Genomic DNA, 27559 nt, shown 5'->3' with positions numbered 1-27559 from the left:
GTAAAAGGGTGGATGGATGTGTGAAAGGATGGATGAGTGAAAAGGTGGATGGATTGATGAATTGATAAGTGCAAGGGTGAATGGATGGACGGATGAGTAAAAGGGTGGATGTAAGGATGGATGAATGAGTGAAAGGGAGGGTAGATGGACAAAAGGATGAATAGATGAGTGAAGGAGTGAAAGGATAGATGGATGAAAGAAAGGATGGATGAGTGATAGGGTCAATGGATGGATTCATGAGTGGATGAGTAGATGGATGGGTGGGTGGATGGAAGGAAGGATGGCTAAGTGAAAGGGTCGATGGAGAGAGAAAGGGAGGATGGATGGATGACTGACAGGGTGGATGGGTGGAAGGATGAGAGACTGGGTGGAAGGATGAGTAAGTGAAAGGATGGCTGGAGGGGTGAAAGGGTAAATGGCTGGATGGGTGGAAGAGTGGATGGATGAGTGTACAGATGGATAGGGTGAAAGGGTGGATGGATGGATGAGTGAAAGGATGGATGAAGGGATGGATGAGTGAAATGATAGATGGAAGGATACATGATGGATAGGTTTGCAAATGGTTGAATATGTGGGCTTACTTATATACTACTGCGCGACCTCCTCTGATGGGTCTGTAAAACTTATCTATTGTCCTGAAGTTTTGTCCTGAATTTTGACCTCCTGTCCTGAATTTGTGTCTTGAATTTTGACCCTTTGTCCTGAATTTTTACACTCACCGTCCTGAATTTGCACCAATGCTAGTTGGTCACCCTAGCTGTCCTTGGTACAGGTCTGGAACGGGTTTTCGTTCTGACAAAATACCACACATGAATTGCGGTTTGTAGGAGCCCAGCGAAGGATTTTTATTAGACAGCCAAAGCAGATATATATATATATGTATTGGAAACAATAACGCTTTCATCAACTCTGGAAACATATTACCCAGTGATGGGTCAGCACCGCCTCCTTCCTGGTAATAAGAAGTAGTTTAAATGGACGGGCTCAATGCCACTTGACTGAAAGTCGTGGAACTCAACCTTTCCTATAATAGGAAGCTTAGTGTGACTGTGCCAAGGCATAAAACAAATAGTACTTTGTTTATGTTCTGATTGAAATAATCACATAATGCAAACTATACCTCTCAACTCACCATCACTGGAGAGTATCACATGCCTTTAAATCACCTTCATGACACATGCCTCCGTTCAGATAAAGGCGTTCAGTCTTTCTCTAAACTTCCCCACTCTCCCCAAAATTCACCTCATTGGACCACAGCTGGATAACCCCAAAAAACAGATGTCACTTTGCGGGAGTGTAAATAGTTTGACAGATCTGTACAAACTTTGTTCATGGAAAAAACTAAGAAGGAAAAGCCAAACAAATTGGCTTTGTCAATGGTTTTACTTGTATCAAACAAGTCATGCAAAACAGCCATGCTTTTTTAGAGACAGTATTCCACTAAACAGGCTCTTGAAAAGCCATTGGTTGAGGGAGTGATAAAAACAAAACGTTGTGCTTAGACCATAGTAGTTGACAGACTAATGCACCAACAGAGTTCAAAAGGGTCATCATTTCAACAAAATGGCCGGCAGTTTCAGGCCATCGCCAGGAACCTTTGACTTGGAATCACGTTATTGAACCTTGTTCATGCTTGGAAACCAAACTGTGAGACTTAAAATGTCCATCTAGGTTCATGTTTTCTGGCTTCCACCTAGATGTTTCTTCTTTTCTTTTTAGTTCAAATGCTGTCTCTTCTCTCATCTGAGTCCTCCGGGTCTTTGGTATGCTCTTGGAACTGGGCTCCTCCCGCTTTTTCTCTAGGGGCATGCCTTATTTGCCCCCACTCTTGGAGCCTAGAGTGACAAAAAAGGGCAGACGTCAGGATTTCACACCTTAGGACTGATTTCGTTTTGATTGGTAGAAGGGACGTCTACATTAGTGATAACAGATCTTTTTCTGGTTGTTTTCAGTGCTTCTGAGATATGTCCTAAGAGTCCAAGGAAACACTTTTTTTAATGTACCACATATGTACTTGAGATGCATCTCCCTATGCATTATATAGTAAATAGAACACGGAACAGAACAGTGGGCCACATTACAATGGCGGTCATTGCCGCGGGAGTAGGACCGCCCAACATTAGTCAGTGGTCCCACCTGCCATATTTTGATTAGACCGCCATGCAGGAAGTCGGAAAATGGCTTTTTCTACTGTGGCCTGTGGCCCGGAAAAGGGGCGCAGCACAAGCCGCAGTAGAAAAGGCTATTTATCAAACACTCATGCACCGTGTGCCAGGCATCATGTGGTGCACACGGTGCCTGGACGTGTGGGAGGGACGAGGGTGCTGGTTGGACCCTCCAAAGCCTGCTTCCGTCTGCCTATCCATGGTGGTGGGACCACCATGAAAAGGCATTTGGAAAGGGACATCGTGATCATGGCGGCTGTGCTTAAGCTGGAGGCTCTGCCTCCATTCGGGATCACGATTCTGACCGCCGCCTCAACGGGATTAGTAGATCCTGTTGGAGACGGCGGTCTGTCCCCTGAGATTTTAGGGTCCAACCACCTGCATCATAATGTGGTGGTCGGCCCAAAGGGCTGTATGTCGGTGAGACAGCCATTGATGGCCCGTTGGTGACGGTTCCACCGGCATCATAATGTGGTGGTCGGCCCGAAGGGCTGTATGTCGATGAGACAGCCATTGATGGCCTGTTGGTGACGGTTCCACCGGCATTGTAATGTGCCCCACTTTTTGCAAACCTGGGGACCAGAAGGATGGGACTGGTGAGAGAGACCCAACCTGGGTGGGAAGTAGGGGCTGCGGACACAAGAGCGGGCCACATGGGGCATATAGCGCAACAAATGATGAGGGCAGGAGATTGAGAAAGGAGGAGAAAAAGCTGAGAAGAAGTGAGATAGAGTCAAACAGAGAAGAAAGGGACAAATATACAGAAGAGAGAATTATTAGGAAACAGAGGAAGTTAGGGGATGGATGGGACCAAGAAGAGAGGGACGGGGTGAGAGCGAGAAAGACAATAAGGTGAAGGAGAGGAAGTGTGCACGAAGTGAGCTATAGATTATAAAGAGAACAAATAAGGAGAGAAAACAATAGAGAGAGATATGAATTTAAAGTGAGGGAGGTGACAAGCAGAAGAGAGAGTGAGAAAGGTATAGACAAAGGAGAGGAAAAGGAGTGAGAGTGGGAACAAAGACAGATAGGAGAGCCACTTTGTCATTAATACCCGCAGGGCTTGAAGTGGGCCGGGTCTCCGTTTTTAGGTCTCGCCTACGCAGCGCGCATGCGCTGCGTAGGAGAGACCTAATGCCATCGACACAGCTTCGGGGACAAAAACGTGCACGCGTTGCATTGCTTGCAATGGCAACGCATGCACGTATGGCGATTTCCTTGCGGGAGCGCGCGGCGCCATATGGTGGTGCCATATGGTCGCACGCTCCTGCAAGGGAATCTCGCAGGCCCCCTCCCCTGTGTGAAAAGTAAACAAGCATTGGCATAGCCAATAGGTCTCGCTTTTGGGACCTTATTAGTATGTTTACTTTTGCTATAATCGCGGCACGTAAAGCGCAGGTGCCACGATTATAGCAAATGTAAAGATATAGATGTTTTTTTCTATTTCTTTACTTTTGCTATAATTGCGGCACCCGCGCATTACGTTCCGCGATTATCGCAAAAGTAAATATACTTATAAGGTCCCAAAAGCGAGACCTTTTGGCTATATCAATGCTTCTTTAAAAGGGGCCTCGAAACGAGTCTCTATCGGGATCTGTTTTGTGCCCTGGCACAGGCGGACTGTTTTTCCCCGGACTACAGTGACAGCTGGCACATCGATGTGCGCTGCTCACTTCTCGCAAATGGATGTTACGACATGAGGGTTGTAGGGGAAGTGGAATCCTTTCAAAAGTCATTTTCTCTCTGGATTTCCCTTCTCTTTTTGAAACTCAGGAGCAGCAACATTGTCCTGGTGTCTCCAGGGCTTTAAGTGGAAGCTTTTTCAATATTAATTACAAGCCATAGTTGCTGCTTATTTATATTATGCAGCTAACAACCATTGACAAAGCCAATAGTCCTGACTTGTTGTAGGTATGATGTTACTGTTGTATCATATATCTGGATGCAATGACAGAAACAGCAAAATACGAGTCGGGCACACTATGAAAAAGTACAGATTTTTAATTTACGGATTTTTAAGCCACGCCCTTAATTACATTGGCCACGCCCCTTTGAGAGACCCCACCGTTTTTCATCCCACTTAAAGCCCTGAATACCCGGGACTGTGATCTGGCTGCCTCCCATTATCATGAGCAAAGCCAGTTAAACCAGAAATGCGAGACTCTGGGAAGGTAGCCGAGTCCTCCAAGCGCTATGCAATGTTCTTAGCTTTACCAAATATACCCGTTTGTTCAAAGTGACCCGGAAGGGGCTGCGTTTTGTAAATGTGAGATTAAGTATAGAGGAATGCTTACCATCTGTGGAATGCGAGCCTCCGGACACACTGCGGGGAGAAGAGCATAGAAACGTGTCACTCTCGGCACTTAATCCCGCGAGGCCCCTCCCCTGCCCCCTCCCCACACACACACACACACACACCCAGAGGGCGCTGTCTGCTTTCCAGGGGCCTACACGTGCAGCAGGACCTCGAATATACATCACACGAAAGCGCAGAGTGTCCCTTCAGGCAAACTCCTGGAGTCCTTCTGAGGGCGTGAACTGGGCACCTAGAAAGGACTAGACAGAGATGATTGGGGGGCAGAAAAGTAACCGCCCACTTCCTGCAGCAGTTCATGGGGCTGTATGGGGAGGAAGAGCAAACATTTAACACAGGTGTAGCCGAGAATTGGGGCGATGTGATGGCATTGCCCAATCTGCCAAAAATAAGTCGAATTTAAAGTGCCAGGGCCCAAAGGTTTGATTAAGTAAGTTTTCTCTCTCTTGCTCTGGGTTAAAGTCTGATGTTGATACCTAAGTTCCTGTCGCCAAAAATGAGTTGTAGAAAATATGTCTGCGAACTGTTTATTCTATCAGTGAAGTTGTGTAAATTTCACTTCCTCGCTGCGTACAACTGAGAAGTTTGCCCGCTTTGATGAATCACAGAATGTGGACAATGAACGGATCACACAAATGCCCCACAAGATACCCACCAAATATTTTTTTAGCTAGCTCAGTCACAAAATTCTTCTTTTTTAAAAAAAATTAATTGGTCACAACATTCTTCTTTTTTTTTTTAAACTCATTTCTTGAAATTAGCGGTGGGATTAACTAGATTTTAAATATGTGCAGAAGGGAAGTGCGGCAACTTTTCAGGGCCCTGGGACATATTGTGGGGCAGGAACCTTCTTCCAGACACTTCCCAAAGACAAAGAATTGGAGAGGAGACACATGCCTGAGCGAGTCTACCAATCCCGAGCACGAAGGAATGAGGGGAGCATCGATGGACCAATGGTCAGCTAGAAGTGCTAAAGATGACCGGACCAGGCTCTGGATCCCACAGAGCCTGAGCGAGTCTACCAATCCCGAGCACGAAGGAATGAGGTGACCATCGATGGACCAATGGTCAGCTAGAAGTGCTAAAGATGACCGGACCAGGCTATGGATCCCACAGAGCCTGAGTGAGTCTACCAATCCCGAGCACGAAGGAATGAGGTGACCATCGATGGACCAATGGTCAGCTAGAAGTGCTAAAGATGACCTGACCAGGCTCTGGATCCCACAGAGCCTGAGTGAGTCTACCAATCCCGAGCACGAAGGAATGAGGGGAGCATCGATAGACCAATGGTCAGCTAGAAGTGCTAAAGATGACCTGACCAGGCTCTGGATCCCACGGAGCCTGAGTGAGTCTACCAATCCCGAGCACGAAGGAATGAGGTGACCATCGATGGACCAATGGTCAGCTAGAAGTGCTAAAGATGACCGGACCAGGCTATGGATCCCACAGAGCCTGAGTGAGTCTACCAATCCCGAGCACGAAGGAATGAGGTGACCATCGATGGACCAATGGTCAGCTAGAAGTGCTAAAGATGACCTGACCAGGCTCTGGATCCCACAGAGGCTGAGTGAGTCTACCAATCCCGAGCACGAAGGAATGAGGGGACCATCGATGGACCAATGGTCAGCTAGAAGTGCTAAAGATGACCTGACCAGGCTCTGGATCCCACAGAGGCTGAGTGAGTCTACCAATCCCGAGCACGAAGGAATGAGGTGAGCATCGATGGACCAATGGTCAGCTAGAAGTGCTAAAGATGACCTGACCAGGCTCTGGATCCCACAGAGCCTGAGTGAGTCTACCAATCCCGAGCACGAAGGAATGAGGGGAGCATCGATGGACCAATAGTCAGCTAGAAGTGCTAAAGATGACCGGACCAGGCTATGGATCCCACGGAGCCTGAGCGAGTCTACCAATCCCGAGCACGAAGGAATGAGGGGAGCATCGATGGACCAATGGTCAGCTAGAAGTGCTAAAGATGGCCTGACCAGGCTCTGGATCCCACAGAGAAGGCCGCGCATGGAGTTACAACTGGTGAGCAGAGGGTTTGTTTGAAGGGTCTCCCACCCTCTGCGGGGGAAGGGATTCAAGAGGTGCCCATGGAGACAACCATTCCCCACTGAGGGAGAAGCCACTGCACTAAAGCGCCAGGTCATATCCTCAAGGATGTGGTTTCTAGATCACTCCGGGCAACGGAGACATGTTCCGCTCCTGATGTTTCCTCTTCCAGACTTTTGCTTTCTGACATTTTATTCCCAGAAGCTGCACTTAAGTGAACCAAGATCACAACCCCTGGGGTGCTTGTTGCACAATAAAAACTCCGGAATGACAATGGCTGCCCAGGTTACAAGAAGCCTTATTGTGCCATTACCTGACTACAGGGCATCACTAAAGTCACATTCACCACTTCAAGCTACAGACAGAGCCCTGCAAGTGGACATTTTATGTTTAAACACTTTTCACTAGGTGGGTACTAATACATGTTTATGGGGTTATTTAGAGTTTCGCACAAGCATGACATCTAACAACAAGCATTGGCATAGCCAATAGGTCTCGCCTTTGGGACCTTATAAGTGTTTAGCCATGCAACAGTTGCATAACTAAACACTTATAAGGTCCCAAAAGCGAGACCTATTGGCTATGCCAAGCGGCCGTGCGCCCGCAAAAGTGAAAGTGATCGCGATAGCGATCAAACATCAAAGCGGCCGCTAAAGTGAAAGTAATCGTGGTAAAAGTGGCGCGCGCGCCCGCGCACATGCACTGTAGCTCTAGGCTGGGCTGGTAGAACTTTTTGGAGCCCTCTCAATAAGTCTCGCCAGATCAGCGCATGCGCTGGGTCAGGCGAGACCTAAAAATTGGCAGATGCCCCATATGCCCTATTTAGAGTTTGTGGACCTGTAGACACTCTAAATAGGGTGGGCAGGACACCCTGCACATGCTGTTTTAATGTCCAACATCTGCCAGATTTTAAATAACCCCTTTACTGCTACAAATCAAACCCCAATCGAAATAGGTTGGAGTTATAAAGTTTTCGGGACGAAGTGGCTTCTCATAGATTGACCCATCGGCCTGGGTGATCTTTCATCTGCGATGGGATGCAAGCATTCTAATAAGGTAATTCTAATGTGATAGGACCAGCAGCCCCTCCATGCTCACATGCCAGCATTATAGGTTCATCTCTAATAAGATATGACAAGAAAGCCCCTCTAGTATGCTCTATACCCTCATGGCTACAACATTGCACATCATCCAGTCTTACTTACTGGGCATCGCCCCCCTCGAGCAGCTGGCGGTATGTGGCTATCTCCATCTCCAGCCGGTTCTTGATGTCCATCAGCATCTTGTACTCGTGGTTTTGGCGCTCCATGTCTGAGCGAAGGTCGCCAAGCTGGGCCTCTAGTTGCGATATCGTGCCCTGGATCTGCTGGAGCTGGGCACAATAGCGGGCTTCTGTTTCTGCCAGGGTTCCCTCGAGGGAGGCTTTCTACAAGAAAGAGAAGAGAATAACTTCTGCTAGCAAACACAGAGGAGGATCTCTGACTGAGGAATCTGGTGGGAGGAGAGGGCAAAGTGGAACCATGTCAGTGGAGGACAGGCTGCAAAGGGAATGCAGACCACTTCCCCTAAAATGCAGGTTCTGTTTAACAGAGACAGTCATTTGTCAACAGGACGCCACCCCAGCCCTACTGTTTTAATGGCAAAACTCTTGAAATCTCATATGCTTTTCCTCTACAAGACTGTGCCCAGGCTCAGCGAGGCAATCGAGAAGATGTGTGCAAGGCTGTAGAACCCTGAACTCCTAATAAGACCCCTAACCCAGAGAAAGGGGCTTTGAGTGTAGACATCTCCAGCTACCAGCAAAAAGGACGTACCATGCTAAGCTGTGACTGCAGCTCTATCTCCAGGCCTTGCATGGTGCGCCTGAGGTCGGTGATCTCTGTCCGGCTTGACTGCACCTCCTGCGTGTGGGTGGCCACCTCCTTGTTCAACTCGTCCGACTTGGGATAAAGTAGGATATTGGGAAAGAGAAGAAGAAGTTACGTCAGATGTGAATCGACAAGTCTCGCTTGCTCTGGTAGACGACTGGTGGTACCTTACCTTACTCAAGAACTGGGCCTCAGCGTCCAGGCGGTTCTTATGGGCCAATTGTTCGTACTGGTCCCTCATTTCCGTAAGAATGCGGCCCAGGTCCACAGCTGGAGCAGCATCCATTTCAACGCTGACCTGGCCGCCGACTTGTCCCTTCAGAGCCATAAGCTCCTGCAAATAAAGTGGAACATATTTAAAGATGGCTCAGATACATTACTGATGAAAGATACAGCCCAAAGCTTACCCCCAAGACAGGGAATGCGAGTTGTTTTAAGGGGCCCTACCCCGATAGGTGGATTATGTTCAAGGCAGGGCCTTCTAGCGGGCCACGTTGGGTGTGCCGGCCCTTAGATTATATGGAATACCTTGGGTGTTTTCTGAGCAGTTCTCAAACTTCCCAACTCTGACACTAGAGAACCTATACAGGTATCCTAGCTAATCCTGGCAGTAGCCAGTAAAAGAATATTATCCTAGAGCCTTTTTGGGGAGGGGGGGGGTTATATAGCATGAGCTTGACCTAAAGGTATCAGGTATCAGAGCGCTTTACATGAGCACCAGTCGTGTTATATAAGGAAACATTTTTGTTAGGCATGGGGAGATTAAGTGATTTGATGTTGAGGGTCATTGCCGAAACTCGATCCTGGTTCCCCAGATGTAAGGTTGGCCCCCTAGCCATTAGGCCACATCTTCTCCCCAGTCTTTCATGGGCTCTGCCTCAACTACGGTTTCGGCATCGGAGATTCTATCTGTCATATGTGCAGATTGGCCGCTTCGCCAGCCTATCAGAGGGAAATATAGTATTCTTATTGAATCTCCACTCCAGGGCAGATGGGGTAGTGCTGCTGAGTGCTGTGGCTGAATATACCACTGGCTAAAAAATGGATTGGTGTATTCGGCAAACAGGCCCCGTCATATCATCTTGATCACAGCAGAAGAAGCTAAGGGACGACTGTCTCAGTCTCAATGACAGAGGTTTTACCTCCTCTAGCAAGATCCACACAGGTGTAGAACTCTCTGTCTAGGTGTGCTCGGGGTTTCTTCCGCACCACGGCTGCATCCACCACTGAATGAGCCGCCCTGACTGAAACCTCTGGTGTCTAATCCTCCAATGCCCTGTCAGGTACTGGTAGAATTGTCATCATAAATATAGGCATTGAAAATGTACCCACAGAGCGATTGTACTTTGCCAGTGGCCACATACTTAGCTTCTTTTTATGTGGAGACCAATTTCCCAACACAACTGTGATAAGAACATGTGTCACCCTGTCCTGTGTAATCTTTCACAAAGGTCAGTCTGCCAGATTTGGAAGTATCTAGATGGGGCTGTGTGCCTACCAATATTTATTTATTTAATATTCTTATATAGCATGCTTGGACGAGATGGTATTATGATGCATCACATGACACAAGGAGCGTGAAGATATGTATAGCAGCGGGCTGTAGTTGACAACGCAAGATAATATCCGGAGAAGCTGAAAAGGATTGGGAAAGAGATACTGCAAGAGGGTCTTGCCATGGCCTCGTTTTTGAATTGTCAACAGAGATGTGATTTGTGACAGAGTTACCTTGGCATCCTGATAAAAGCTGAAGAGCCTCTACCGTGAGATAGCTGGCATGCAAGGAACTCTAAATAGGGTGGTTCTGGGGGGGTTTACCATTACCAGCATCCTCTCTAACTCAGGCCTCCAGTGGGCTTGCTAGCTCTAGAGGCGGCTAGTCTTGAGGCACCTGCTCCCCGTTGAGGCCTTCACACGCGGTGCCAGGCAGGGCTCACCTCCTCGTGGTTCTTCTTGAGGTAGGCCAGCTCCTCCTTCAAGCTCTCGATCTGCAGCTCCAGGTCAGTTCTGGACAGGGTCAGCTCATCCAGGACGCGGCGCAGTCCATTGATGTCGGCCTCCACATTGACACGGAGAGCCTGCTCATTCTCAAACCTTGGGAAAGACAGATTTGAAATCAGAAACAAGTGAAGCAATCGCACGTTATTCTTGCTTCCTGAGGGTCTATGTAGGCTCTCTGGTCTACAGGTACAATTACCAAAACCCAAACTATAATAGACATGACCACTTAAGAGATTCTTTTGGGAAATATTATTGTTCAGGGTTAAAAAATGTTGGATTCATGAAAGGGGAACATCACCCTGTGTTCACAAATCCAGGCTTCTGTACATTCTACTGAGGCACCACTTGCGTTTATTTAAGGTCCGCCTCGGTGATTCCAACCGAGCACCATGGGGACATAAAGTGTTTAAGTGACTGTCGCCCGCCTCTGAAATGTATGGAGGACTGTGAAAGGGAATGGAAAACAACGACATGGCGGGCGAACAAAACCTTTCCAACTAAGATCCTTTTGCCCCATAGCTCGAAGGTGCAAGATTTCAATCAGAAAAGCCTTCAAGAAACCATGCTGGGTACACGCCCTACTAGGGACACGTGTTGTGTCGATTCTCATGCATGTCAATGTGAGGGTCCGAATGCCCACCCCACCTTGAATTATTCAATGAGACTACATGGGTTCAAGGCTTCACCCAGATGACCTTTAATGTCATACCTGTGCTTGCTGCCAACAGGTGGTAAATACTCACTTGCTTCGGAAGTCATCAGCTGCCAGGCGGGCGTTGTCCACCTGCAAAACCACCTTGGAGTTGTCAATGGTGGCATTGTAGATCTAGTAAAGAAACAAACGATACGAAACCTTAAGTGTCAAGAGCTGGACAGCAGAGGAGTTAAAAAAGGGTCCTTTCGCAATAGGCATCTCTGCCAACTACCCCTCGTTAGCATGAACAGAACCTTATGGATCTCAAAAAATGCATTAATTAATACTTTTACTGTGCATGTCGGATGTTTTTCTATAGTATCCAAAGTGAAGTGAATCCCTTCCAGGCGAGTGGGAACATTTGGGCCTACTGATAAATCCCTATACAAGAGCATTTGTGCCCCCTGCCCGCCCAACAGTGCCCGCTGCCTGAAGCACCCTCCCAATGTGCATGGTCTTTAGGGATATCATCATGGGGCCAGGCCTGAGCGAAATCTTTTAAATGCCAGAGAAATTTTAGTAACTAAGCATTACTCTTGTGATGCACATTGATGCGATTATGCCAGCTTGAGTGATTAAGAGTAATTTGGGTCAAAAATCCTACTGTAAGAGGACATGAACAATGATCTTAGAGAGAGCAGGCGGCTTCTGGCTACTGCTGTTTGTGTCCTGCAGCATTTACTGCTATTTTCTAAGCACAAAATGCATCCTCAGGCCCAATTTGGATGCCAGGGTGCATTTACAACGAAGAAAAGACAGCTAAATACTGTATTTTGCTTCTCAGCTAATTACGCAAATTACGAGTCATTTTGCTTTAATTATGAGCACTAATGCTAGAGAGAATTATGCCAGTGACGCCAACCCTAATCTACATATCCTTCGGAAAGATCTTTTGGAGTCTGTTCATTGGCAGCTTGGTATGCTGCTTTTGTGCCATGCTACCCACTCTTCCCGGCTTTAAAACCTAGGCTCACTGTGGCCCTGGCGTAACAAGACTGACTCCCCCAAGGCCTGCTGACCTACCAATGCTACTGCCTGGAGTGTGATTGGGCCTTGCGGAGATACCGGGACTGACACAGACTCAGGCTCGCTGATCTTCTACAGGGCTGGTCCAGGGACGGACTCTTGCTCAAAGCCTACCTGACTTCAAGCCGGACACGTGGCCGGCTTTGCCCTTGCTGTATCAGTTGTCTGATGTGACTGAGAGTTCCCCAGTCCTACCGGCCTTTCAAAGGTACAAGTTTTGAAATGTGTTTGATTATCCACTACTGATCCTCAGAGGCCTGCCAGGAAATCAGGTATCTCTACAGACGAGTGTGCCTCACATTGACATACTCTGGTGCCTATGAATGCCAAGATTGGATTGGAATTCCAACTACTGATCCTCACAGCCTGTCAGGAAATCAGGTATCTCTACAGACGAGTGTGCCTCACATTGACATACTCTGGTACCTATGAATGCCAAGATTGGATTGGAATTCCTATTTTAGACGCTTCGCATGTATCAGTGGTCTGAACTACTTGTAGGAGAGTGTGCCTCATTCTTAGTTCACAGAGCTGGTTTACCACCAGTTTGTAAGCATCGATAGATATATCTCATGCTCGTTGAGTACAGTAACTGGGAGAATTTATAAAAATGGTAGTCTCTAAAATTCCTCTGTAGGGCTGGGACAGACTGCATAGGAAAGTGTGTACATTATATCTGGATGCAGACAATAGGAAAAGTCAAGTCCTAGGGGTCCACCTAGTGGTTGTGGTAAAATACAGCAAAAGGCCAAAATATGCTGAGGTTGTCATTGTGCGGGCAGCACTCCCACGGTAAAAAAAACTATTTTGTCTGCAGCAGTGAAAATTATTGCATTTGTTTGCTAAAAAAAACACAAAACCAGCTGGGCAAGGTGACAAGAATACACAGAAAAATTGAAATAGGCTGTGCCAGGATGGCTCCTCTGAAAAGCTGGCAATGCCGGGGCAGAATCTATCAATGAACTCTGGTCCTGACAAAGGGTTTATCTGAGGCACCAACCTGTGTGGAAATATTGTTCAAATTGGGCAACATCTGAGGGGCACAATGTGCCCATACCTTTTTTAATTTAACAAAAACTGTTCCCATACATTTTGTAAAAAGGCAACCGTCTCAGAACGGTTAATTCTGAAAGTTGAAATGCTTCAGCTGAAGCGCAAGGCAGTGAGTCCCTTGCGCTGTGAAACCAAGGGTGCGGTAGACAGCTAGACAAGCCTTCTTGCCAGGGTGTAGGCTTACCTGAAAGGAATGCAAATGGGCGCAGCTGGTTAATCTGCAAATGTAAAGGTTGCTTGGAAGCCGATATTGGCTTTAATTGATTAAATCACTTCAAGCTTCCTGATGACAGAGATTTATTCCTTTTGAATAGTATTGCAGGGGACACATTTCCAGCTGAGCGGTGAAGTGTGTGCTTTTAAAAAACAGTTATAAATGATTTGCATTATATACAGTCTGGGTACTACTAAAACCTATATTTTGGAAGCCCTTTTTTATCTTAAACCTTTCTGCTCATTTTACAGCAGCCGATCTTCTAGTGTGTGTAATGCAAGTTTAAAAGAATGACTTACATATTCTCAGTGCTCTGTCACAGAGTGGGACCTTGTGGTACTAAACATGCACAAGGCATTATTCTCCACTGCACCCACTAGGATTCTCTTCTGTGACTGTCCGGTTACAGACATGGACCGCTGCGGTGCATTAACAAATAGAGATTTCATAACGTACAAACACATTTTCCACTGATTAACTTAACTTGCATTTACTTTTCATTTAAGCACGTGTTTTTCATTTAAGCAGTGCGTTATTATGTATGTACATTTGGACCAACTGCATTGGCTTCCGGTCATAAGTCGCACGAAATTCAAGGCCCTTTGTATTGTCTACAAGGCAATAAATAATATGGGACCTAAATTTCTTAGGAGTTCACTTAAGCCTTTATCAACCTCCAGAACGCTTCGTTCCAATACTGCTCATCTGCTTCATATACCCAGAACAAGGAAAGTTAACTGGGGAGACAGATGTTTTACCATCGCAGCTGCAAAACTATGGAACTCCCTTCCTTTTAATATAAAATCCAGTCCAACGCTGATCATCTTTAGAAAGCAGCTAAAGACATGGCTGTTTTCTCAACGACATGATTATTCATAAATCACTCTAAAACTGCCTCAGAGATTTACTTTACTGGTATCAGATATAGCTCTCAGCGCCGAGACACCTATGGGTAATTGCAGCACTTTAAAAATCGCATAAATAAATAAATAAATAAGTAGGTACCTGAAGGTGAAAGACCGAAAAAAGTTACAGAATATTTAGTTTTTTTAGCCACGCCTTTGACTCCACCCCCGCGCTCATCACCTCCCCTCATTTGTGCACAGCATCACAGTTCCCATACTTGTTTTAATGCGCTTCGAGCACTGTGTGTAAGTGGTATTTGTGTAGCATAAACCTATACAAAGGGAGTACGATACAGGGTCAATGGTGAAGACCTAGTCGATGAGTGAATGGAGGTTCTAGCTTCTGACTTTACAAACATACCCTCCCCGCCGCCCGCCTACGGAGTCCGCTAAGTCTCACATTCATCGGGGACATCCCAGTCCCTTCACGTGCAGGTCAGCCTCGCGCACATCCTGCCCTTCATTCATTCATTCATTGCCCCGGATCTCCTCTGAGGAAGAGGGCTGGGCTGGGCTGCTTCTTACCCACCCAACCTGCCCGATCTGCTCTGCTCTGCTCAACAGGCAGATCATCAAATATTTGCTGGCTACGTTTCTATAGATTTTTTTTTTTATTTTTAAGGAAACAATGACCCTTGTGATCATAACGAGACCGCCGGGAGAAAGTGAGCCAATCAGATCGGAGGACAGCAGAGCGAGGCAGGAGAGGGAATGGGGAGGCAGACAAAAGCTTGGATTTGGGATGTTTGCCAGGTTCTGTGTACTCAGGGCGCGCCCACAAGTGCACACAGGCGAACCGCGAAGGAAACCCACGCACGGGCACAAAGGCAGCTCTCCTCTTAAGTACACAGTGCTGCTGATAGAGGCCGGGTCGGACAACTCTGCCTCTTTAAGCACTCTAAAAACCTACACCACATCCAACTTTGTCTAATTTTGCAGCGCTGCCTACTGGCCCTATTCCACGGCTTACCCCTCAGCCAGTCCTGGCAATTTAGGCAGCGACACTTCGCCCTGTGGAACTATTCATTACATACTTACAGTGCTAAAACTACAAGTCCCAGAGTGCAATCTGGTTAATAAATAAAAAAGGACTTATTGAAAGAGTCACACATGACATGGGTCCAGTCTGGACGCGCCTTTGTTGTTGCACTGTATATGCTGGTGGTGGGTAAGTGTCACTGGATGTAGAGCTGAATGCTTGTGGGTCAAAATGTGTTGCTTCGTGTGCAGAAAAGCAGCATCTTCCAAAGCAGTCGATGAAACCTTTAAGGCTAGCAGATAGAAGTGAGACCGCTGGGCATAGCTGTCGCCTCACCCTAAATCCAGAGTGGGACTTTCAGCCTTTGGTATGTGCTTCAATGAGCAGTACAAAGCATGCTGGGATTTGTAGTTTCTTATTGCACACTATGTTATGTTATGTTATGTTACATCCATTTATAACGCGCTCGGATACTCATGAGTGTCCCGGCGCGATGCCAAAGGGGTAATGAGAGAGACTATCAAGCAAAGAAGTGAGTCTTCAATTTCCTTTTGAACACAACTGGGTCCTGGATAGATCGCATGGCAAGGGGGAGGGCATTCCAGGCCACGCTGGCCTTCACAGCAAAAGAGTTGCCCCCTAGCCTCTTATACTTGAAACGAGGGACCTGGGCAAAGCGAAGGGACATAGATCGAAGAGCTCGCAAAGGGACATAGAAGGAGCAGCGTCTCTGAAGATAAAGAGGGGGCCACACCCATAGACAGCAGCAGGTATCGTCCGCATAAGCCATCACCTTAGCCCCAAGCTCCTCTGCCAGACATATCAATGGAGTGACATAGATATTAAAGAGGAGAGGGCTAAGGGAGGAGCCCTGCGCGACTCCGGTAGTAACCAACTGAGGGGAGGAGGAGAACGGAGGGAGCCAAATCTGCTCAACACGCTCCTCCAAAAAAGACCTGAGCCAACCCCAGACGGCTCCCGACACACCAATCCCTGCTAGTCGGGCCAAAAGAAGTGCATGTGGGACCGTATCGAACGCTGCTGAGAGATCCAGCAAAATTAATTCCACTCTCCCGCCGGCGTCAAGGCACTCCCGAATGGCCTCCGACACCTCTACTAAGACAGTCTCAGTGCTGTGAGAGGTTCGAAACCCTGATTGAGCTGGGTGCAGGACTGCCCCTCTTTCCACATACTCTGTGAGCTGTTTATTGACCACCTTCTCACATACCTTGGCTATAGCCGGGAGGAGGGAGAGGCCGGTAGTTCCCTGGATTGAGGGGATCCCGAGAAGGTTTTTTAAGGAGTGGCAAGATCTTCGCCTGCTTTCAACCCTGAGGGACAACAGCTGTCTGGAGAGACATATTGATAATAGAGTTCACTTCTGTGTTCACACTCTCCGCCACTGCTGCCAAAAGCCTGGCCGAACAGGAGTCCGAAGACGCGCCAGACTTAAGCCCCATGAGAATTTTAAGAGATTCCGAGGGGTCAACTGATCTAAATGCTGACAGAGAGCGGGCGGAAGCAACGAGTTGCACTGCCAAAGAACCCTCACTGTTGCCATCGCCAGAAGGAAATGTCGCCTGGATAGCCTGATCCCTAAAGAAGCAGGAGAGCGTGTTACACTAGGCAGGTGAAGATGGACTCACACTCGATTGAGCCAGCGGAGACGTGAAGCTCTGCACTATGGCAAAAATGTATTTGGAGTTGTTACTCGCAGATTCGGTGCGAGCTGCAAAGAATTGCCCTTTAGCCAATCCAATAACTTCATAATATGCTTTTTGCATGGCTCTGAGCTTCCGCTTGGCTGCATGGCAATAATCGCTCCTGCGCCAGGCCCGCTCAAGAATCTTACAATCATGCTTTGCAGCTTTAAGGGCCGAGTTAAACCAAGGTTTAGAGGGCGATTCTCTAGCCGACCTGGAGTGCCAAGGGAGGCCACGGAATCAGCCGCGCGGGACACCCAGCCAGAAAACCCCGACAAACACTGCTCAAGTTCCCCTGACAGGATGGGCCTAGAAGGTTCCAAAGCCTGTCTAGATTCCAGAGGATCAATTTTCCCAAAAGCTGGCTTCTGGTAAGAACGCGCAAAGGTCTCTACATTGGATACATCCCAGGAAAAATAGGATATAAAGTGATCTGACCAGGACACCGGGCAAGGATCCCTTAGAGCAATAGGGAAATTAGTACAGATCAGGTCCAATATATGGCCGGCCTGATGAGTGGGAAGGCTGACATGCTGGTTGAGTTGTGCCAGATGTAATATCTCCAACAGGTCGATCACCTCCTTGGTGTCTGGTCGATCAAGGTGGATATTGAAATCGCCCAAAATCATGTAGTGGAAGAATCTTACCGCCCTAGAGACAATAGCATCCCCACAAGTCTGCAGAAATGATCCCGCCGGGCAAGGGGGCCTATAGATCAAGGAGCACTCACAACCTCCCCAAGCCGTAGTGTCCCCCAATTGAAGTTCCCATATGTTTTTTTTATATATAATGGCCACACCGCCACCTCTCCCCACCGGACGGTCGGCTCTAGAGATCTTATCTCCCGCTGGGATGGCAAAAGGGACGATGAGATCTGAAGTGGGATCAAGCCAAGTCTCCGTTAGGAACAGCATATCTGGGGAGTCGTCCTCCAGGAGGTCAAATACATCCGCATAGTGTTTCCTAAGTGATCGGGCATTGACCATGGCTGCCAGAATAGAGAGGTCCTTAGCCCGCTGATCAGGTAAACTAACCTTATTGACCAGAGAAGCACGACCCCGCCCCAGTTTGTAGCCACACGCTGAGCAAGCGGCTATCGCTACGTCAGCCACGTCCCAGTTATAAGAATGGCAGCGCGCGGTAACATCCAAAGCTCGTAATGTGGCTCCCGAATAGCTCCCTCTGAGCTCGGTCCCCAAGAGCTTCCGGGCAGCGAGGCTGGCTCTGGCGGCATCTGGGACGCTGACGGGCGCAGACGGGCTTGCCTTAGGCGCGCCAAGGATGTGCCTATAGGTCTGGGCATATTTCGAGATGTTTGCTTAAAAAATGTTGGACTGCCGGAAAGTCAGTGTCATGTCATTGGCACAGTAAGCGGCTCTGGCGGAAAATGGGGGAACAAGAGTACACGGCAAGACCAGGCAAAGGTTGAGGCGATGTAGAGCAGGCTTGTACGTTTTGTGTTTGGCATACTTTAACTGCTATTTAATAATATAGTTTATAAGTAAGAGTGACACTCATTTGCAGGGTGTTAAAAGAAATATATGGGGCCCATGTGGCACTCGAAAAGTGGCATTGCCTCCCTCCCCCACTCCACGTATAAAATAACAAAGTCTATCAAATGAATTTCCATTTTTCTCCAGCGTTAAGGTTTCTTTCGCTTAGATTAATATTTACATGAACTCCCTTTTGGAATAAGTACAATGGATTCTTGACACTTGCCAGGCTGCCGTCAAACTGGCAACAGCCCCATGCCCCAATAAGGCCCTCTGTTTGCTTGCCAAGCTAAACTGTGTAATGTTTCAGGAGGAGGGAAAAACAGAAATTCATTTTGTTACGACTTGAACAGGCTCCAAAAACCAAAGGAAACAGGCAGACAGGCAGGGATGAGCGGAGTTCTCATTGTGCACTGTGGTAGCAGGCAGTGCCTAGTAACACATGTTTGAGGCCTCGAAGCACTGTAAGGAACCTGTACATAACACCACCGGTCAGGCCTAAATTGCAGAGTCGCAAACGGCAGCATTCTAGCGGACTAAAGTCACACCGTGTGTCCTCTCAAGCGCCTAGAGTCGGTTGGAGCGCTGACGTTTCACAGTACCATGTGCGAGTAGCTTAGCCCCTTCTGTATTTTTCTTCTTGCATTTTGAAGCCAGGAATGTGGATTTTTACAGCAATAAAGAGCACTAAAACTACAGAATCGAAAAAAATACAGAAGGAACTGCTGATGGATGGAAAGGGGCGGCGGCCAGGTGTACCGTCGTTCCTCTCGTTGTAAAGGGGCTTTTCATGCGGCGCAGCTTCGGGGCGCTTTGTAGCCTTGGAACGTCATAGCTGCCAGGAAAGACCTTAGCTGTACCTGAGCGGCGAGGACAGGTGCGCAGCTAACGGTAACGCGAGGCCGCCGAGCCGAGAAGCCGCCCTCCCCTGGGGCAGGAGGCGGCGGCCGGAAGGTACCTGTCCTCGGAGCTCTTCTGCGCCTGCGCACTACCTGTTTACAAACTTCGGAACCATCACCAGGCGCTCTATGGGAGATGGGCAGCAGCTGACAACACTACTTGCAAATAGGTGCCGAGGTCTTCCGCGTCACGCGTGACACCACCAGCCACGCCCGGCCTGTCAGACAACAGCATGTGTCACTCGAGGACATGTCGTTTTGATATTTAACATGGGGAGCATGGGTTCAAAAAGCCCAGCATTCCAGGGGCTGTTGATGAAACGTCAAGACTGGCTGGAGGCATTGGACACGACACAAAGAAAAAGAAGATATTTTGGAGCAAATCCTTCGCCTGCGTGGAGTGCCGAGTTTACTCAGGTACCACTTCCGGCCTCGTCGAATTAACAAGTGATGACAACTTCAGCAATCGGTAAAAAAGGACTAGATAAACATATATGTATATATACATGTATGTGAGGGACATGAAAAGCACACCTGGTTACGAAGCTTTGCAGTACTGCAGAATGGAGGGAGGATTTACCCAAAGGGTGGGGGCACATTGGAGGGCGGGGTGGAAGGGTGCCAGATGCCTTATGCCAGCAGGTTCACCAGTTCCAGGCCAGGGCTTGCCTTTTGTACATTATTGTTCACTCAGTTACTGTAGTTGAAATCAGCCACGATTACAACCCTCAGAATGCATTAGATTGACACTGGAAGGCCTATGACAGCGGAATAAAGTTCCTAACCAATGCGAGCGACGGCCGCGGGCTCAGGGCCCACAGGAGGGGCTGTATGGTGGCGAGGGGGTGACCTGCCTGGTGACAGGGCCAAGGGACGTTTATGGCATTCACTACAGGTCGTAGGTAAATAAGGTGACACCTTATGCAATGTGACCAGGGACACTGGTTTCAGTCCTCAGCTTTCATATGCGAACCAAACACATTTTTGCTTTGGCCGTCTAGGTTTGCTACCATTGAACTAGTTACACCAGCACACTATAATGGGAATGAACTGTAGGCATGACGGTCTGAAGGGCTGTGATTACCCTGGACACTAAAGAATACAGAATAAAGCATTGAGGGATGCCACCTCTTGTGTGCGGGCATAGCGGCTGCCCGGGCGGTGCTCTGAGCCCTACCACCCAGCAGCTGGCTCCCTACCTTGTCCCGCAGGTCTGGGTGGTGCTCTGAGCCCTACCACCCAGCAGCTGGCTCCTCGCCTTGTCCCGCAGGTCTGGGCGGTGCTCTGAGCCCTACCACCCAGCAGCTGGCTCCCTACCTTGTCCCGCAGGTCTGGCGGGTGCTATGAGCCCTATCACCCAGCAGCTGGCTCCCTACCTTGTCCCACAGGTCTGGCCTGTGCTCTGAGCCCTATCACCCAGCAGCTGGCTCCTCACCTTGTCCCGCAGGTCTGGTCGGTGCTCTGAGCTATACCACCCGGCATCTGGCTCCCCACCTTGTCCCGCAGGTCTGGGCGGTGCTCTGAGCCCTACCACCCAGCATCTGGCACCTCGCCTTGTCCCGCAGGTCTGGTCGGTGCTCTGAGCTCTTTGGGAAAAAGGGGGTGGTGATGGACAGAGTTTCTGAATGATGCAGAATACTCTTACCAAGTCAAGAGATCATGGTTTTAATCCATCACCGTTTTTTAGCTCACTGCACCATCCCAGCTCAGAACCTGGCTACATGCAAATTAGTCTGTACCTGTCCCAGTGCATGATGGGAACAGGGCAAACCAAACTACCAAGCCAATTCTTATACTGGGAAGGAAACAAGCTTCCGGGGACCGGTTTCTGGCATCACAGCCTTCGTCGGCCCGGCTTGCCTGAATCCTGATGGTGCAATGAGCAAGGGACTCACGTCTGAGCATACCCTCCCACACTGAGTGTGGATAAAAACACAGCAGCTGGCGCCTCACCTTGTCACGCAGGTCTGGCCGGTGCTCTGAGCTCTACCACCCAGCAGCTGGCTCCCTATCTTGTCCCGCAGGTCTAGTCTGTGCTCTGAGCCCTACCACCCAGCAGCTGGCTCCCTACCTTGTCCCGCAGGTGTGGGCGGTGCCCTGAGCTCTACCACCCAGCAGCTGGCTCCCTACCTTGTCCCGCAGGTCTGGGCGGTGCTCTGAGCTCTACCACCCAGCAGCTGGTTCCCTACCTTGTCCCGCAGGTCTGGTCGGTGCTCTGAGCCCTACCACCCAGCAGCTGGCTCCCTACCTTGTCCCGCAGGTCTGGCCGGTGCTCTGAGCCCTATCACCCAGCAGCTGGCTCCCTACCTTGTCCCGCAGGTCTGGGTGGTGCTCTGAACCCTATCACCCAGCAGCTGGCTCCTCACCTTGTCCTGCAGGTCTGGTCGATGCTCTGAGCTCTACCACCCAGCAGCTGGCTCCCTACCTTGTCCCGCATGTCTGGGCGGTGCTCTGAGCCCTACCACCCAGCAGCTGGTGCCTCACCTTGTCCCACAGGTCTGGGCGGTGCTCCGAGCTCTACCACCCAGCAGCTGGCTCCCTACCTTGTCCTGCAGGTCTGGGTGGTGCCCTGAGCTCTACCACCCAGCCGCTGGCTCCTCACCTTGTCCCGCAGGTCTGGGCGGTACCCTGAGCCCTACCATCCAGCAACTGGCTCCCTACCTTGTCCCGCAGGTCTGGTCGGTGCTCTGAGCTCTACCACCCAGCAGCTGGCTCCCTACCTTGTCCCGCAGGTCCGGTCGGTGGTCTGAGCCCTACTACCCAGCAGCTGGCTCCCTACCTTGTCCCGCAGGTCTGGGCAGTGCTTTGAGCTCTATCACCCAGCAGCTGGTTCCCTACCTTGTCCCGCAGTTCTGGCCGGTGCCCTGAGCTCTACCACCCAGCAGCTGGCTCCCTACCTTGGCCCGCAGGTCTGGGCGGTGCCCTGAGCTCTACCACCCAGCCGCTGGCTCCCTACCTTGTCCCGCAGGTCTGGGTGGTGCTCTGAATCCTATCACCCAGCAGCTGGCTCCTCACCTTGTCCCGCAGGTCTGGGCGATGCCCTGAGCTCTACCAACCAGCAGCTGGCTCCCTACCTTGTCCCGCATGTCTGGTCGGTGCTCTGAGCCCTACCACCCAGCAGCTAGCTCCTCACCTTGTCCCGCAGGTCTGGGCGGTGCCCTGAGCTCTACCACCCAGCAGCTGGCTCCCTACCTTGTCCCGCAGGTCTTCGATGGTCTTGTAGTAGTGGCTGTAGTCACGGGTTGGGCTTGGGCCTTGCTTCTCGTACCACTCGCGGATCTTCAGCTCCAGGTCGCTGTTGGCGGCCTCCAGCGAGCGCACCCTATCCAGGTAGTTTCCCAGACGGTCGTTGAGGTTCTGCATGGTCTCCTTCTCGCTGCCCCCCAAGATGCCTCCTGCGGCAGCATTGACGGCACCGAAACCACCACCGCTGCCATATCCCCCACCAACACCGCCGCCGAATCCCCCACCATAACCACTACCAACACCGCCACCGAATCCCCCACCATAACCACTACCAACACCGCCGCCGAATCCCCCACCATAACTACTACCCCCATACCCCGAGGAGACAAGCCTAGCGGAGGAGACAGACACCCCCTGCCCCCCATAGCCTCCATGGACACTTGGGGCCTTGAAGGCGACCACGCGTGGCCCCCTGAGGGAGCTGCTGCTCTGCCTGTAGCTGTAGCTCGACGACATGGCGGACGAGGCTGATAAAAGGGCGGGAAGTCAGAAACCCAAGACTGCAGGGCCAGGAGCGCAGTAGCGGTGCAACCGTGACTGGTCTGAGAGCGGGAGGAGTGCAGCCCGTCCCAGCCCGCTCCCGCCTTTTATCCCCGCGACAGAGGGTGTGGAGGGCATGGAAACACTCGTGCAATGGAACCGGCCCCCTCGTCCATGCCAACTTCTGAGGTATTTCTCATTGGCCCGCTGGCAGGAAAGCTCGTGGGTTTTCCCTTCCTCGCTGCAGACCAAGAGTGATTCATTGTGGGGGGCTGACGGGAGGGGGGCGGTGGAGGTGGACGGGGGGGGGGGGGGGGGGGTAGAGCCAGGTTTGAAGGCGGTGGGATTCCTGGATACAATAGACGAGCTGTGGATGCGCACAATAGGCCCTGCTTCGCCTTTACCTGGCCGCGGACCAAGAGTGATGCATTGTGGGGGGCTGACGGGTGGGGTCGGTGGAGGTGGGGGTACACCAGGTTTGAAGGCGTTGGGATTCCTGGATACAATAGGTCCTGCTTCGCCTTTACCTGCTGCAGACCAAGAGTGATTCATTGTGGGTGGCTGACGGGAGGGGGGGCGGAGGGGGTAGAGCCAGGTTTGAAGGCGGTGGGATTCCTGGATACAATAGGCCCTGCTTCCCCTTTACCTGCAGCAGACCAAGAGTGATTCATTGTGGGGGGCTGACGGGTGGGGTCGGTGGAGGTGGGGGTACACCAGGTTTGAAGGCGGTGGCATTCCTGGATACAATAGGTCCTGCTTCGCCTTTACCTGCTGCAGACCAAGAGTGATTCATTGTGGGTGGCTGACGGGTGGGGTCGGTGGAGGTGGACGGGGGGGGGGGAGGGGGGGAGGGGGTAGAGCCAGGTTTGAAGGCGGTGGGATTCCTGGATACAATAGACAAGCTGTGGATGCGCACAATAGGCCCTGCCTCGCCTTTACCTGGCCGCAGACCAAGAGTGATTCATTGTGGGTGGGTGACGGGAGGGGGGCGGTAGAGGTGGGGGTACACCAGGCTTGAAGGCGGTGGGATTCCTGGATACAATAGGCCCTGCTTCCCCTTTACCTGCTGCAGACCAAGAGTGATTCATTGTGGGGGGCTGACGGGTGGGGGCGGTGAAGGTGGACGGGGGCGGGGGGGTAGAGCCAGGTTTGAAGGCGGTGGCATTCCTTGATACAATAGACGAGCTGTGGTTGCACACAATAGGCCCTGCTTCGCCTTTACCTGGCAGCCGCGGGGAGGTGCGTCTACTGTGAGAAATCACCTGTCGCCCCAGTGAAAGGGGCCCCCGTGGCTCCTCCGTGGAGTCCACCCAGCAAAGTTACAGTACGCGCTGCGGGCACCGGGCCAGTTCGGGTGTGGCTGCTGAGGTGTGGCAAGCAGTGGCGGCTGGTGACATTTGAAAGCAGTGAGGCGTAAAAGTTTATGAGTGACCTGTAACGAGCGAGTCCAAGTTTTATAAGGGGTGTTTGGGGGCGTTCTTCCCCTAGACATTTTGGGGAAAAGAGTGGGCAAATAGCACATTTTCAAGCACATTTGGGAAAGCAAGAAGGTTTAATAAGGTAATTGCGAAAGTGTAGTTATGGCATGAATAAAGATATTTCATAGGAAGAGTTACAGAGGTAGGGAGAGGTTCTTAGGAAAAAAATGGAGTAAAGTGCCTTACAGGGGCAAAGGGTACTTGAGCGCTGCAGATAATATCCGTGATCGATGTAAGGGCGCAGGAGACACTTTACTGAAACCACTGGGAGGGATTCTGAAACAGAGCTGACAGAGTCCATCCTTATATAGGGATGGAGAGGGGAGAACACCCGAAGAGAGCTGGATGCAGCAATGTCTGAGAGAACAGAGGACTAACCTGGGGGGGGGGGGGGGCAGATTATCAGATGCATGGATTGCAGGGTCGGAAGAGTGTGCAAGAAACAGACGTGAAAGAAAGTACCTGAGAACTGTGATGGAGATAACAGCTGAGGAGTACAGCAAGGAGGGCACGTCTGGTGCCAGTGGAGGAGCAGTAGCCATCGTGGGAATGATGCAGTTTCTGTAATCGTGAAACTAAAACCCAGTTCCTTCGCTCAGTTTGCGGGAAAGTGTCTCCCATAAGTCATGAAAATAGTCACTTTTAATTCATGAAAGGCCACACTTAAGCCCACTGCAAACATGTTCATGTCATACCCGAGCAAACCTGCAATCCTGACCTGGGCAGGACTGGGAACCAAAACTGGCCCTGGCATAGTACTCGGCTGCCCCCCTCCCCCTGGGGCATTGCCCGGTGACGCTACGGCCAGTCCGGCCCTAATCCTGACAGTCCTGCAGAAGGGGGGAGAGGGGTTCATATCCCCAAAGCCACCTGCTTTCCAAAGGCCCCCACTCCTGCTAAACCATTCTTTATAGATTTTCAGCACATCCGCCCTATGTGTTAATGCCGAGTCTGCCAGCACGGTTCATGCCAGTCGATGGTGCCAGCCCTCGTCCCGTGCAGAGCCCCCTTCAGTCTGTTATCGAGGCCTTGCTCACCTTGGCCTGGGTCAATGCAGCGAAACAATGTGCATTCGATAATCGATGTCAGCGCGCGCCCTGGAATGCTGATTCAATTATCCAGAAGGGCGCGTTTGTCTTTTCCTCTCTGTAGCAGCCTGTGTCGGTCACAGCATGAAATGTGCTGCCCATGGAGAGGGCTGCAGTTCTATTTTGTGTCATGGGAGAGGAACGACATTTTAATGGCTCTGCCATGAAACGGACAAGAGCGTGATTTAGAAGCAAATGTTTCGAATTGAACATGATGGCCACCGTATCCATGGAAACGCAGTCTCGGAAAAGGGAAGGGTTCAATGTAACTATGCACGTGCACTTTTATCACAAAAGTTCCATGATTTCTCGTCGTGGCAACCGCAGACTGTTCTTAATGAGTTTTGTCATTTTAGGGGAACAAGGAATCAAAGGTGAAAATATATTTAGTGCCTAGAAGCCACGGTCCAAAGTAGAGTAAAGCAGCTGGTAACAGGGAGCGCTATTTGCAAATCACTGTTTAATCAGATCTGGTCGGAGGTTGTTCTACAGCCCCCTCCACCAGATTAAAATAAACTATCACCTCCCATCCACGTGTGCTGAGAGGCTGAGGGGGGCACACGTGTCCGGTTGCACTGCTGGGGTCTAAAGCGCCGTGCGGCACACACTCTCCAAAAGGCGGCCTCGGTGCGCTCTGTCTAACTCACCCACCTCTCCTGACCAGGCTGTGACTGCTAGAGACCAGGCTTTCAGGAGCAGGGCCGGACTGGGAACCGAAACCGGCCCTGGCAAACTGCTCGGCTGGCCCCCCTGGGGTGAGTTTGCGAGGGGTGAGTTTGCGACCAGTTTGCGAGTGCCGGCGAAATTGCCAACCCCCAGTAACAACAAGCATTGGCATAGCCAATAGGTCTCGCTTTTGGGACCTTATAAGTATTTAGTTATGCAACTGTTGCATAGTTCAACACTTATAAGGTCCCAAAAGTGAGACCTATTGGCTATGCCAATGCTTGTTTTAATCAGGACCTGTGAGATCGATGTTGAACAGGGTACTAGATGTTATTATGCTTGCCAACAAGCAGGCGTCGGTTTCTATCTCGCTTCTCGAGTGCCTTAACCATGTGATCTGGCCAGTGATGAAACGAAACTGAAACTTTGATACCCATTCAAATACGGCTGCAGGGAAAGCATTTGTTGGAGATCGGTCTCGAGGCGGATGGCTTGAAGAAGACTGTAAAGTACGTGTTCTTTATATTATATGTGTTTTTTTACGAAACGCTTCAATACTGCACTTCATGCGCCGACAACCGGGAAACGCCGGTTCACCCACATTCCCATTCTAAGGATGAGGGAAATGCCTCTCATAATGTTTACCAGCGTCCAACTCACTTTCATTCCAACACGGATGTGGCATAACAGCTTTAGTTGCCGGTTTTGGAGCTGGGGAACCCGGTTCGAATCTCCGTGTCAACTATTTTGTGATTCTGCGTAGATCTCTTAATCTCCCCGTGCCTACAAAAACATGAATCCGTCCTCGTGTAATGTAACTGGTGGTCATGTGTAAAGCGCTCGAATACCTTCGGGTCGAGTTGGCGCTGTAGAAAACTGAATTGCTGTAATTGCTGGTGAGGAAATAGAAGGTTCTCAAAATGGTTATGCAATTGAGAGGAGCGTGAAAAGGCGACGTTTGATAACATTAGAACGCAATTAAAGAACGGAGTTTGTCATGCAGAGTTGAAAGTACATGTAGGATAGATAAGGCAAGAGTGATAACAAGCATTGGCCGCACGCGCGCCTCGTGCTTGAAGTTTAAAAAAAATAGAAAAACAAGCCCGGCGGAGCGTGGCACGCGCGCGCACTTGGGGGCGGGGGAGCGGACCCTTTGAAGTGTTCCCAAAAGGCAGATTGCATGGCGGCACGATGCACGTGATTGTGCGCGTGCTAGCCATGCAATCCGCTTT

At 50.1% G+C, this 27559-nt stretch overlaps 1 protein-coding gene across 1 annotated transcript; it reads right to left on the bottom strand.

Moving 5' to 3' along the window:
* Positions 1-820: 820 nt before the first annotated feature.
* LOC146839495 (keratin, type I cytoskeletal 19-like) lies at positions 821-23508 on the bottom strand. The gene is made up of 8 exons (XM_085651537.1): positions 22562-23508; positions 11147-11229; positions 10340-10496; positions 8575-8736; positions 8349-8474; positions 7740-7960; positions 4460-4488; positions 821-1835 (listed from the first exon to the last, which is right to left on the bottom strand). Exons 1-8 carry the CDS (start codon positions 23069-23071, stop codon positions 1813-1815), a joined length of 1311 nt encoding a protein of 436 aa, XP_085507663.1. The 5' UTR covers positions 23072-23508; the 3' UTR covers positions 821-1812.
* Between the last annotated feature and the right edge of the window lie 4051 nt (positions 23509-27559).

This window comes from Triturus cristatus, chromosome 4_1 (genome assembly GCF_964204655.1).
Source record: "Triturus cristatus chromosome 4_1, aTriCri1.1, whole genome shotgun sequence".
Lineage (NCBI taxonomy): Eukaryota > Metazoa > Chordata > Amphibia > Caudata > Salamandridae > Triturus > Triturus cristatus.
The sequence above is the reverse complement of the archived record's forward strand: the minus strand, read 5'-3'. Positions and strand labels throughout refer to the sequence as shown.

Bases quoted from the DNA above. Each gene is read 5' to 3' on its own strand.
- LOC146839495 (XM_085651537.1), bottom strand. From the start codon at position 23,071: ATGTCGTCGAGCTACAGCTACAGGCAGAGCAGCAGCTCCCTCAGGGGG. The intron at 8,475-8,574 runs GTAAGGTACCAC...CTTTATCCCAAG, and splicing joins AGGCCCAGTTCTTGAGTAAG to TCGGACGAGTTGAACAAGGA. The intron at 1,836-4,459 runs GTAAGCATTCCT...TTGTCACTCTAG, and splicing joins AGGCTCGCATTCCACAGATG to GCTCCAAGAGTGGGGGCAAA.